General features: G+C 41.4%; 1 protein-coding gene across 1 annotated transcript in view; it reads right to left on the bottom strand.

Moving 5' to 3' along the window:
- Positions 1-12609, bottom strand: part of Ube3c (ubiquitin protein ligase E3C) — a 93679-nt gene that overhangs the window by 66178 nt on the left and 14892 nt on the right. Inside the window, exons 2-5 of the mRNA XM_077795907.1 lie at positions 8681-8734; positions 5765-5839; positions 5207-5353; positions 895-1010 (exon numbers count right to left, since the gene is read on the bottom strand). Of these exons, the coding sequence (XP_077652033.1) occupies positions 895-1010; positions 5207-5353; positions 5765-5839; positions 8681-8734 (392 nt within the window). The remainder of the gene's footprint in view (positions 1-894; positions 1011-5206; positions 5354-5764; positions 5840-8680; positions 8735-12609) is intronic.

Genomic DNA, 12609 nt, shown 5'->3' with positions numbered 1-12609 from the left:
AGAAAACCTGAATTTTTAGAATTTGTACAAGATGCCAATCTAGAGATACTAACAGCCCATGGTGACATCTGGAACATGAGTGTGTGAAGTATCTTCTGAGGCTGGAGGAGACCAAGAACGGGCCACCAAGACAGCACTCCCATCATCTGGCCATGCAGTGGAGACGGAAATCCCAGGAGGCAGGCCCCACCCCCCACCTCGTCAGTTTACAACTAACAGTGGATCCAGTGACTCCAATGCCAAGCAAGACAGTCATAGGGCAGTACCAAGTCGAGGTCCTCTGACCTTCAGCACTGTACTGACCCTGGGGTCCAGCCCAGGGCCTGTGCCCACTGAGCACATGCTACCACTGAGCCATACACTCAACCCATAAGTCACTCACTTTTATAGGCAAGGAGACGAGTGATCTCATAAATCAGTAGTTCTACTTCTTTCTCATTTTTCAGCTCTTCAAAGATAAAAGGCAAGTCCACACCTTTGTCTGGTAATCCCCAAACCTACTGAGTTCATTCATAAATGACAGAGAGCCTGATGAAGCCCATTTCTCAAGAGGTGGCTTCCAAACTGAATGTGGTAGAAACCCTTACAGAAAGGAATCACCTCCCACCAGGAATCCTCTGAGTTGGCCAGTCCATTCACTGGCAACTCAAAGGCTTAGCACTTCACAAGATAATCCCAGGGAATCTTTGCAAGAAATACTATCTGGAAGATAGTTGTATCTGTGTTTTAACTTCTAAGTCTTACAGGCCAGAATTACCTAGAGCAATACATAGACTATTCCAAAGTCCTTCCATCCAAAATAAAACAAAAACATGGAAAAGCCACTGTCTTAGAAAATGAAAATCAAATTTACGGTGCCCAGCGCTGGTCAGGTTGCTGAAAGGGACAGTTTACCTGCAACAGAGGCTCATGAGCCTCTTTATCTGAAATAAGCATGTCGGTCTCTCAGATCCGTCCAGTTGCTTGACAAACAGGGAGCTGTGTTTAATTAAGTTCTGATACAGCCATATCTAGAATAATAAAATACACAAAACATAATTCTCAATCCATAAAATTTAAATGTTTGCCAATTTACATAGTAGCAATACACACTTAGACCTAATCAAAACCTGATAAGTAAGGTTCCTGAGTCTGGCTTTGCTTTTGGTACTTGCACTTTCCACCTTTAAATAATACATCATGGTAAGGCTAAATTAATAAAAATGTTACTTTAAAAAAGTGCACTTAAAGCTCATGTCCATGTCAAATCAGTTCATTTGCAAAAATCAGCAAGCATCATAGAAATACAAGAGAAATACAGCAGACCCTGAAGTTACAAGAGACAGTTGTTTCTTTTCTTTTCAAATATTTTTTTAGTTGTTGATAGACCTTTATTTTATTTATTTTTATGTGGTGCTGAGAATTGAACCGAGTGCTAAGCAAGTTCACTACTGCTGAGCCATGACCCCAGCCACACATCTGTCTTTTTTACCTCTTTCCTTTGGCACACACCTGCATGTGTGCATGTGCAGTTGCCTAGGCACCCTGGTTCTTCTGAATGCTTCTATTCCTTAGCAGAAGACAAGCATACGGCTCCATGCTTCCCAACAAAAGAACAGGTATATGATAGGAACGGAATGTGACTGGTGGATTAGTTCAGCAGGGGAACTGGATTCTGTCCCTTGCACCCAGTTTGCACAAAGCTGCTATAAGTGATCTGAAAGCGCAACACTTAGGAAGGAATCCCCTCTACTTCCTCTATGATACTCTTGTGAAGTGAGCTATTCTATTTTTTCTATTCCTAAGATCCATTTACAACCAGCTAGAATTAAAAGATGGCTTCCTAAATATGGCTAGTTATGAATGTGTCACAAATAGTTTCTACTTTCACGTTAATGTTTCTTTGAAATAAAATGCAATTAGACACTATAAATAACAGAAGAACACTATGTAAAACAAATTAGAGCCTGTCCTAAGTTGGAGGGAAATAACTGACCTGCTCTGCATCTGTGTGAGTTGACTACACATGTATAACCCTGAAGCACCAACAAGATCCAAATACCTCCCACATATCCCCACATAGTTCATCTTAAATTTTGCAATACCTATTAACAAGTTAAAATAAGATATACAGCAAGAGGCTGGGGTAGTAGCTGAGTGGAGTGCTCACATGCATGAGGCCCTGGGTTCGATCATCAGCACCACATAAAAATAAATAAAGATACTGTCCATCTACAACTAAAAAAATATTTTAAAAAAGATATACAGAAAGTATAACATCATAAAAATGACAGATGGACAATCATAGAAACTGTAGGAATCAGGTACCTCATCGGTTAATCAGCTAGTCATGTCTGACATTGAGGGGGTAAAACAACAACAACAACAACAACAACAACAACAAAAACCCAAAGTGGGGCTGGGGTCATGGCTCAGTGGTAGAGCATTTGCCTAGCCATGTGTGAGGCACTGGGTTCAATTCTCATGCACCACATATAAAAATGAAAAAATGTCCATTGACAACTAAAAAAGAAAGAAAAAAACCCCAAAGCAATAGTGATACTATACTACACTACAATTGACCACTTTCTAGAAAAGTTTTGTTTGAATTTCACCATCTTGACAGACATACTGTTATTATCCAGAAAGTCACACCATGGCAAACTGAGTTGTTTGACATTTTGTTGTTTTCATGTAGTAAAGGCAAATGGGCAAAGTTTTAAAAACCGTCTCCTCCGCATGCTATCTCAAGGGTCAACTGAGGCTCTCTTTATGTGCGCACACACTGGGGGTTAAACTCAGGGCCTTGCATTCGGGGCAACACTACCAATGGGCTATGTCCCCAGCTACTCAACTAAGGCTCTCCATTGTAAGGCTCTAAAGAAGTGAACAAAGGAGGCCCGAAGATGTGGAGGAGCCAGGAAAAGATGGTATAAAACGGAGGCAAAGCAAAGGCTTTCCCAGGATGATGTCAGGCCTGGAAAAGCACCGGGGCAGGCAGAGCACACGACAGGCCCAGTGCTGGTGTCCTGGAGACGCACACCAGGAACACAGCACGCAACTTCTGGAGGTGGAGAAAGGCTGGACCAAGGGAATCAGAACCAAGCAACTGAGAAGCAGGTGAACTGTACACCAAAAAATGCATAATTACAGCACACTAACTCAACAGAACTATTTTAAGTCATGATTCTAAAAAAATAAATTAAGAGAGGAGGTGAGAATGGGGAGCCTGTTTACTTTTTTGCATCAAGTAGCTTTGAAAAACTATCATAGAAGGCCCCACACTTGATCTTAGGAGTGGGAATTAGGGAACTAAAAGGGACAGGGGATGTTTTCCTGATGGAAGCTCTTGTGTGTTTGTTAGCAAATTAAATAGAAAACACTCAAGTTTACTTTTACTGTATGAACCAGGTTTGGTGACACTGCACTCAGCATTACAGGATCTGCATATGAGCTACAGGTTTGTGCATACGTGCCTGAAGCCTGGTGCTAAGGTGCACATTTACTTCCAAGTTTTCTCTGGCTGCACGTCTATGCAGGCTCACATTTAGAAACCACATGGGGACTGCAGACTAGATCTTACACACACAAAGAAATAGTGCTCTGGAGAGACACTCAAGTCACACATAGCAAACTGCAGACAGGAAGGAAGCCTTTAAAAAGCTTGCTATTAGCAACATCTAAGGCGAATGAACTGCGGCTGGGCTGCTGCAGATGGGCTCTTGTCACAGAGAGCTCTTTCCATGCCCAGTCTCACCTGCTCAGCTCAGGCAGCTCAGGTGGGCTTCAGGCCAAGCTCTATCCAAGACCTCTGTAGTCGTCTATGTTTATTTCACATGAGGATCTTTCTAGCATGCACGGTTTGTAGTGCAGAAAATGTTTTTTCTGTACACTGCGGACCCACCTTTTAATATAACTTGGAATTTCTATTATAGACAGATAATAATTTGTTTGTTGGTTGGTACCAGGGATTGAACCTAGGGGTGCTCAGCCACTGAGCAAGGTCTCACTAAACTGGCGAGGCTAGCTTTGAACTTGCGATCCTCCTGTTCAGCCTCCTAAGTTGCCAAGGTGCACACATTACAGTTGCGCACCACCCTGCATGGCACAGACAAATAATAATCTCTAAGCGTAAACATACACTTGACTTCATAATCATATACAAATGTCTATATGTGCTAGAAAATGAATGATTAAAATCCGCTCCCCCCTTTTTAAAAGATTATTCATCAATGGATTTATATGTATTTTCCACAATTAATGCACACTGGTTCTCCTAACCATAGCAAAAGCCCATAAAATTTTTTAGAGAAATACATTTGTGTTTCAGATGTTTTAAAAAAAGAGAGTCCAGGGCTGAGGGTGTAGCTCAGTGGCACAGGGCTTGCCTGGATGGGGGAGGCCCTGGGTAAATAAATTAGAGACCATATATTCTGGAGGTTGCTACTGTAAATACAGATGAACATGATGTGATAGAGAGATGGTCATAGTGAGCTGAGGCAGAGGTGTGGAGGGCTGTATCTGAAGAGCTTGCTGCTGACTGTGCAGTAGGTGGGGCACATTGGAGGGAGTCCACATGATATACTTTTTAAAAAAAATTTTTTAAAATTGTAGTTGGACACAATACCTTTATTTTATTTATTTATATATGGTGCTGAGGATTGAACTGAGGGCCTTGCACATGCTAGGCGAGCACTGTACCGCTGAGCCACAACCCCAGCCCCTATACTTTTTTTAATATTTGAAATTTTCTATAACAACAAAAAAAAATGAGAAGCCTATTAAGATGTATACTAGATTTTAAGAAGTAAAATACATCACCACAGGTGACCTACTAGAATTGGCTGAGGAAAGTCCATGAGGGCTCAGGTACCCTGGAGGGGATCTGGCTAGTTCTACCTTTTTTTTTTTTGTAGTACAGGGATTGAACTCAGGGGCACTTTACCACTGAGCCACATTTTCAGGCCTTTTAATTTATTTATTTACTTAAGTACAGGGTCCTGCTAAGTTGCTGAGCTGGCTTTGAACTTGAGGTCCTCCTGCTCCAGCCTCCTAAGTTGCTAGGATTCCAGGCCTGAGTCACCAGATCCTGACAAGACCTGATTCTTGATCAGATACTCACCATGTACATGTTAAGGAAAAAAAAAAAAAAAAAAAAAACAATACAAAAAACACAAAGCCCCAAAATACATACACCAAGACAAGTGAAAATATAGCAAACACTCACCAATCGTTTTGCATCTTCGCTTTGTTTGTAAAAAAACAGAAGCTGCCTTACCAGGAGGGTAAGATTGGGGGCACTAATGATGGAGAAAGTGCCACCAGACTGTGCCGAGTGTGCGCAGCGATCGAACGCACTTCTCTGGAGGGAATACTGAAAGGAAGGAGCAACACATAAGCATGAATTCAGAAGCAGAACTCTCCACACCGAGGCAGATGTGCTCACGGGTTGGTGGAAACCCACAGACGACCGAGTCGCTGTCAGAAGGCTGCGTAAAAGGTGCGACAAAGCACCCTGGATGCCCACTACAAGTACCTTTATTCTATTGTGATTATTAGTTGTGGTTTGTATTTTACTACTTAAAAATCACCTAAAAATTCACTTGTCTATAAATCTTTGTATAAATATAACTAATACAACTATTTATTAAGAAAAAATACTACTACCATTAACGTTAACTTTCAGGTAGAAAAAAATACATAAAAATGATACTTATAATAAGGCCATATTTAAAATAAGCTCTTGCAGATCCTTTTAATATTTGTGTTTTAGAAATAAACTTACTTGCTGTTTTCTGTCTCTGTAGCCTCGAATAAATGACTGAATAATTATTGCATTTTTTAATCTTCGCCTTTCTTCCTGAATAATGGAGGAAGAAAAGAACAATTGGTCAGAATCAGTGAATCACATTAACTAGAAAACAGTTTTAAAAAATAAAAGCCATGTAATTCACACTGTAACATTCATCCTTTTTTTTTTTCCCAAATATTTTTAGTTGTCAATGGACCTTCACTTTATTCTATGCAGTGCTGAGAATCGAACTTGGTGCCTCACACGTGCTAGGCAAGCACTCTACCACTGAGTCCCAGCCCCAGCCCCCCACAACACCCATTCTTTACAGTCACCAACACTGCACACACTTCTAGATTATTCAGAACCATGCGGCCATCCCACTAACCTTAGAACAACTCACCTCCCAAGAAACCCTGTGCAGCAACAACCCTGCCTCATTCCTGGCTGCCACCCACGGACACAACACATTTCCTGCCTCGCCGGAGTCTCCTGTCCCATGCACTTTGCATCATGGAGCCATACAACACTTGCTGCTTGGGTCTGCCTTTTTGTACAGTTCATAAACACTGAACCATGTGTCAGTACTTCATTCCTTTTTATGGACAAGTAATATTCCATTGCATGGACATCACACTTTTTGTGTACCCCTTTATGTGTGGAGGGGCATTCAGGCTATTTCCACTTAAGGCAATTAAGAAGACTGCTGCTATGAACATTCATTCCAGGTTTCTTGTGGACACAAGGTTTCATCTCTCTTGGATACACATTCAGGGTGCCCACTATGCACCAGCACCACGAAAGGACCTTCACATCCCTTCTCAGGATAACCTACAGGTGAGCACTGCTCCTGCTATACAGCTGCAGAATCTGACACTGCCATGAGGATGAGCAGCACAGACCCTGAGGAGCCAGAGCTCAAACCCAGGCGCGACCCTATGGCCTTCACACCTGCAGACCCCAGCGCTCAGCCACTCCTGGGACTCCAACACCAGAGTCCTGCTGGGGCCAAAGGCCTGCATCTCAGGTGCCTGACAGGCAGCTCCCAGTCCCAGTCTGCATTAGTTAAAGGTGACTGTGTCCCTCTCCTTACTCTCAGCCAAAAGCAAAAATAATGTTCTCTATACCCACAGATGTTCAATTATGATAATTTAAACATTAAAAACCTAGGCTGGGAGGCTGGGGCTATAGCTCAGGGATTAAATGCTTGCCTAGCATGTGTGAGGCAGTGGGTTTGATTCTCAACACCACATAAAAATAAATAAACAAAATAAAGGTCCTGTGTCCATTTACAATTAAGATGATGATGATAAAAACCTAGGCTGGGATGTGTTGCTCAGTGGTAGAGTGCTTGCCTACCATGTACAAGGCCATGGGTTTGACCCTAGCATTGCCCCCTGCTCTAAATCAACTGGTTAAAAATCTAAACTATGTTCAAGAACAACAAATGATAAGAGTTGGAGAATATATAAAAGAATTTAAAAAATCTAGAACTGAAAAGTGAAATTAAGAATTTAATGATAAATTTAACAATTAGACACTGTGAAAGAGATAATTTGTGAATCAGAAGTTAGGTCAGAAGAAAATATCCAAAATGAAGAACAGATGTGTGCAAGAATAAACATACAGAAGAGCATATAGGAAACATACACAAAGATGGATCCTGTTTCCAGCCTGCGCCCAAGAAGGAGAAGAGTAAGAATGGGATCAAGTATTGACAGAAGAAATAATGGTGGGGCATCTCCCCAGGCAGATGGAGAATGCCACCAACAAACAGATGACTTTTTGGGTCGAGCAGGGATTCTGAACTACTAGAGACACCTGATATTTTTGGAGACATTTTTTTTGGTTGTTCCAATTTTGGGGAGGAAGTGCTGCTGGCATCTGGTGGGTCAAGGCCAGATATCCTTCAATGCACAGGAAAGTCCCCACCACAATCGACATCTGATCAAAACCAACAGCGATATGAGTCAAAACCTCTGCACTGCTGTTGCTTTAAGTGGGAATGTTCAATGTTCTCCCTCTAGCTTCCCAAAGGCAGCTGCTGCTTCATCCTCAGGTTCTACCCTCTCCACACTCCTCAGAGAGCCCTTCCCCTAAGCTCCTGTCTCCCACAGGTCCCCAATTACTAGCTGTGATATACCACCTTGCAGCTAAGTACTACCTGCTGTCTTGGCCAGTGCCTGCTAATATCCCCTGGAGCAGGAGCCTGTCTCACCTACCACCTGTACACCCCAATAAGAAGAGTAGTACCTGACACAACTTGCTCTTGATAAATGTCTGTGAGATGCTCAAACAAGTTGCTAAAATAACAAGAAACTACTTAGAGAAGTAGGTCCTAAGATACCACAGCTGCTGATTAACCAGCAGTATTTTAGGAAATTATCTTCAGAAAGATGCAAGATATACCATCAGCTGCTTTCTGTTTTTACCCTCTTCATAAGTAGCTAAGATACAAGCTTAAGGATGAGTTTTTCTCCCTTAACTTGAAGAAACTCAGCACTGTACACTAACTTTTTCCTAGATCTTCTGGAAACCTTCCCATAAGCAACAAAGCCAATTAAAATCCCACATTCCATTTCCAGCGGACTTGGCCTTGTTATAGATAGACACAATGCCTTTATTTTACTTATTTATTTTTATGTGGTGCTGAGGATCGAATCCAGTGCCTCACACATATTAGGCAAGCACTCCACCACTGAGCTACAACCCCAGCCCCTGGACTTGGAGGCCTTTTTGGCCCATCTTTTCCTACAGTGGTTCCAGAATAAACGTTGTACTTCAAAGTCCAACACACCCAAAAGTGTTATACTAAGTCCCCCAATCTACAACAGATGCAACATACACAGGCTACTTCAAATGCTGCAGGAAAACACCCATCTGTGAAGAACATGACCAAGCTACCATTACCTCTCTTTTCCTTCTTTCTTCCTGAGTGCGATGTAAAAGAGAAGCCTTTTCTTCCTGAATCCAAAAAGAGAGAAAAGGAGGTTATAATTTAAAAGGAGAAAACACTCTCATACAATGATCATAGAATATTTTCACCCAAAAAAGATTCTAGGGTAGGGCTGGGATTGTGGCTCAGTGGCAGAGCACTTGCCTTGCATGTCTGAGGTACTGGGTTCAATCCTCAGCACCACATAAAAATAAATAAAAGTATTGTGTCCATCTACAACTGAAAAAAAAAGTGATTCTAAACATCATATCAAATTATCTGACTGAATCAGATGACAAGTGAGAGGCACAGATGTTAAATGGTACTTTGGAGACCAGAGACTAAACTAAAGCCAGCATTTCAGCAGCTTCCTAAGTGTAAAACCTGATGTATGAAAAATCAAATGCACAAGTGAGTACAACTAGGGAAATCCGAGAGAGGTCTGTGTGCTGCAACAATGCCAATGTTCTGGTTGTGACATCACACTGCAGCTCTGCAAGCTGACCCACCCGGGGCCTGGACATGAGAACAGGGCATCTCCACACTGCTCCTAACAGTTACAGGTGGGTCTACAAGGATCTCCATGAAAATGTCAATGAAAAATCAACTTCTTTACTGTCAGTAAATGAAAAAAAAAATTTTCACCCTAAGTAAAACTAAATTGTGGGGCAGGGACTGTAGTTCAAGGGCAGAACACTCACCTAGCATGTGTGAGGCACTGAGTTCAAGCCTTAGCACCACATAAAAATGAAACAAATAAAGCATGCTGTCCAGGTACAGCTACCAAATTTTTTTTTTAAATATAAAGTTTAATCTCTTATAAGGTATACCTATCAGAACAATGTCAGAGTAATTAAGCCAAGTTAAAAATAATATATTGATATGTGAACACAGGATACACAGAATCCAGTTTCCTTGCTATCAAGATACAAAGTCAAAGATCCTCCCAGATATTCTCCAATATAGAAAACTAAAAAAAAAAAAAAAAAAAAAAAAAAAAAAAAAAAAAAAAAAAAAAACAAAACCAAACCCTTATTACAGGTCCAGATGCAAAATAAATAGAAAATGGTTTTAAGTTTATTTTAAAATATTTACCAGTGTACTAAACATTAAGTCTTTAAATTGACTTTTAAAACTTTTTAGACAGAAAAGTTATAAAAATTAGTATCAGCTCCCTTATCCCTTACATGTTCTATCTACTTTCCCATATGACCAAATGTAATCATCTACAGGAAATTAAAGCTGGTGCCATGTGCCAGTACGGTGGGCGGCTCATGGTGGAGTACTCCTGGAATCCCAGCCACTTGGGAGACCAAGACAGAAGGATCCCAAATTCAAAGCCAGTTGGGGCAACCTAGCAATCCCTTGTGTCAAAATTAAAAAATAAATTTAAAAAAGGGCTGGGGCTGTAGCTCAGTGGCAGAGTTCTTGTGTACCATGTGGATTTGATCCTTAGCAACATATACAAAACAATAGTTCCTAGTAGTATCCCCACCCCCACAAAAAAACACAAAAAACAAAACAAAGCAAAACCTGGCACAGTATTACTAACTGCACACGTACTTGATAAGAAATACATTTCATTTTCCACTAGTTCTAGAACCCTGTTAAAAGCCTCATGAAGGCAGGACACCACCTTCCGCCCAGATGCCTTGGTTAGTTCTTCTTAATCTTCAGTTTTTTCTTATCTTTAATTTTAACAGTTCCTCTTTGTCTTTCATGTCCTGAAGCTGCACTCAGTCTGAGTTTTTTCAACATTCTTTCATGATCACAGTGACTTTATACAATACTAGTATTACATTTTAATCCACAGGAGAGAGAGAGAGAGAGAGTGAGAGAGTGAGAGAGAGAGAGAGAGAGAGAGAGAGAGAGAGAGTGTGTGTGTGTGTGTGTGTGTGTGTGTGTCTCCGTGACTCCATACTTACCTCCTCTTTATGGGATGATAAGTGTGTAAGAAGAAAAGAGTCATGGAACACATAATAAATGCTGCAGACGAGATCCACCGATGCATGCTCAAACCACGGGCACAAGTTTCAGGAGAAACAGGATGTGCTGGTCTTAAAGTTTCTCCCTCAAGATATCCGTCAATTACCACGGGAGCTATGGTCAATTTCCACTGGAAAAGCCCTAAGTGACTGGGATACACCCCCAGTTATAAAACATGACCAACACTTGATACAATAGGAAGGACAGTAACTGTTTTGGTAATCTTGCCAAGAGAGCTTTTTAACTTAAATGTATTTATTTCAGGGGGAAACCCTGTATATCTCTATACTATATGGAAACAGTATCACTTATCATTATTAGAAAACCCTCTTGGAAATAAACACAATGAAAACAAAACTGCATTGCATATAGTTAGATTTTAATAATTAAATCTGAATTACATAATAATCTAATAAATTCATTTATGAAAAGCCCCATGAAATGAGGCTCCACAGAGCAACAAAAACTCCTCATAATCATGATAAAGAGAAAGAGGTACTAGGTTGCTTAGTCTAAGAGGAGGACAACTACTTTTAACATTCTGATTATCAACCAACACAGAACCTAACTCACAGGTCCATAATTGGGTCAGGCAAATGGCATTTGTCACCTTCTTTGACAGAACTGGATTCTGAATCCCCCCATACACACCACTCTCTAGGGCGGGTCCAACTGTGCCCTTCTGCATAGTGCACTGCACAGTATAGGAGCAGGGGAGGCTGTCTTGCCTTGCGCCACTGCCCACTGGTTCAAGAAACACAGAAACTTAACTCTGTACTATTCTCGGGGTTTTTCACAACTCCTTCCCTGTGCCGAGGTCTGCTTCCCCTGGGAAGGGTCACTTCCCATCTTCTTTTTGGGCTGACACTCCACAGAACCCATCTCCCAGGCTCCAGGCGAGGCTTCCCTGCAGCCTTCAGCTGGGCAGGAGGGGGGCCCTGACTTCCTAAGGCTGGCGGGGTCAAGAGCCATACCCCAACACTGATGAGAGAATCATCTGAACACTTTTGCAAGGCAAGATGAACAGGATCGCCTTTCACATGGAAGAGAGAAGATTTTGGTTTCCGTCAAGTTTCTGAGGCTGGAACACACTGGAACAAATCCTCCTATTAAATCCACACTCCATCTCTGCTTTTCCTATCACACCACAGATCAGGTCATGACATCATCAGGAGATTTTAAAGGCTTTCTTCTAGTTTGAGTTACAGAGAGAGAAAAAAAATCTCTTCGTGGTTTTGTTTTTTCAGCCCCTTGTTAACCAACAGCAGAGGATGAGCTGATTCAGAACATCAGTGGGCTCGTCATTTGCAGCGAGCAGACCAATTCTTTCTCTTGCGAGAGTAATGGCTAACCCACACGCTTTGCCCTGCTTATCAATGGACAATGAACTAAATCATTACACCAAAGAATCCTATCAATTACTTATTTGCTTTGACACTGTCACGTTGAATCATAAATTTGGCATCAGGTTTCCGTTGGTCAGTTAGCAGCCCTAGCCTTTGCAACTCAATATGAAGGCACAGATAGAGTGTTCTGGCACCTGCTGGAACTCCCCATCACTGTGCATCTTCTAAAAAAGGTTGTTTTCAAGTCCTTCCTGTTTGTTTGCTTCCAAAGTTCAAAAGAGTTCTTAAGGCTGCAAAATGAAGATTTCAGCCCATAATGGGGCAGGTTCATTCTCTCAGCTAGTCCAAGAGAAACCACATTTGAGAACTCTTCCTCAAGTTTGATTTGCTTTCTTTGCAGAGAGGAAGTTTAGAAGACTAAAAGATGACTCCAGAGAGTCACTACTAGATGAAGACACCTGACAATGATTTTAATCATAATTACTAATACTTTCATTTATGGGACAATCTTCACCTTTGGACTGAAAATGACTTCCCCCACCTTTTTTTTTTCCACTTTTTAATTTTATTTT

Source organism: Urocitellus parryii, chromosome 3 (genome assembly GCF_045843805.1).
Source record: "Urocitellus parryii isolate mUroPar1 chromosome 3, mUroPar1.hap1, whole genome shotgun sequence".
NCBI classification, from domain to species: Eukaryota; Metazoa; Chordata; class Mammalia; order Rodentia; family Sciuridae; genus Urocitellus; species Urocitellus parryii.
This window is presented reverse-complemented; position numbering and strand designations above follow the sequence as displayed.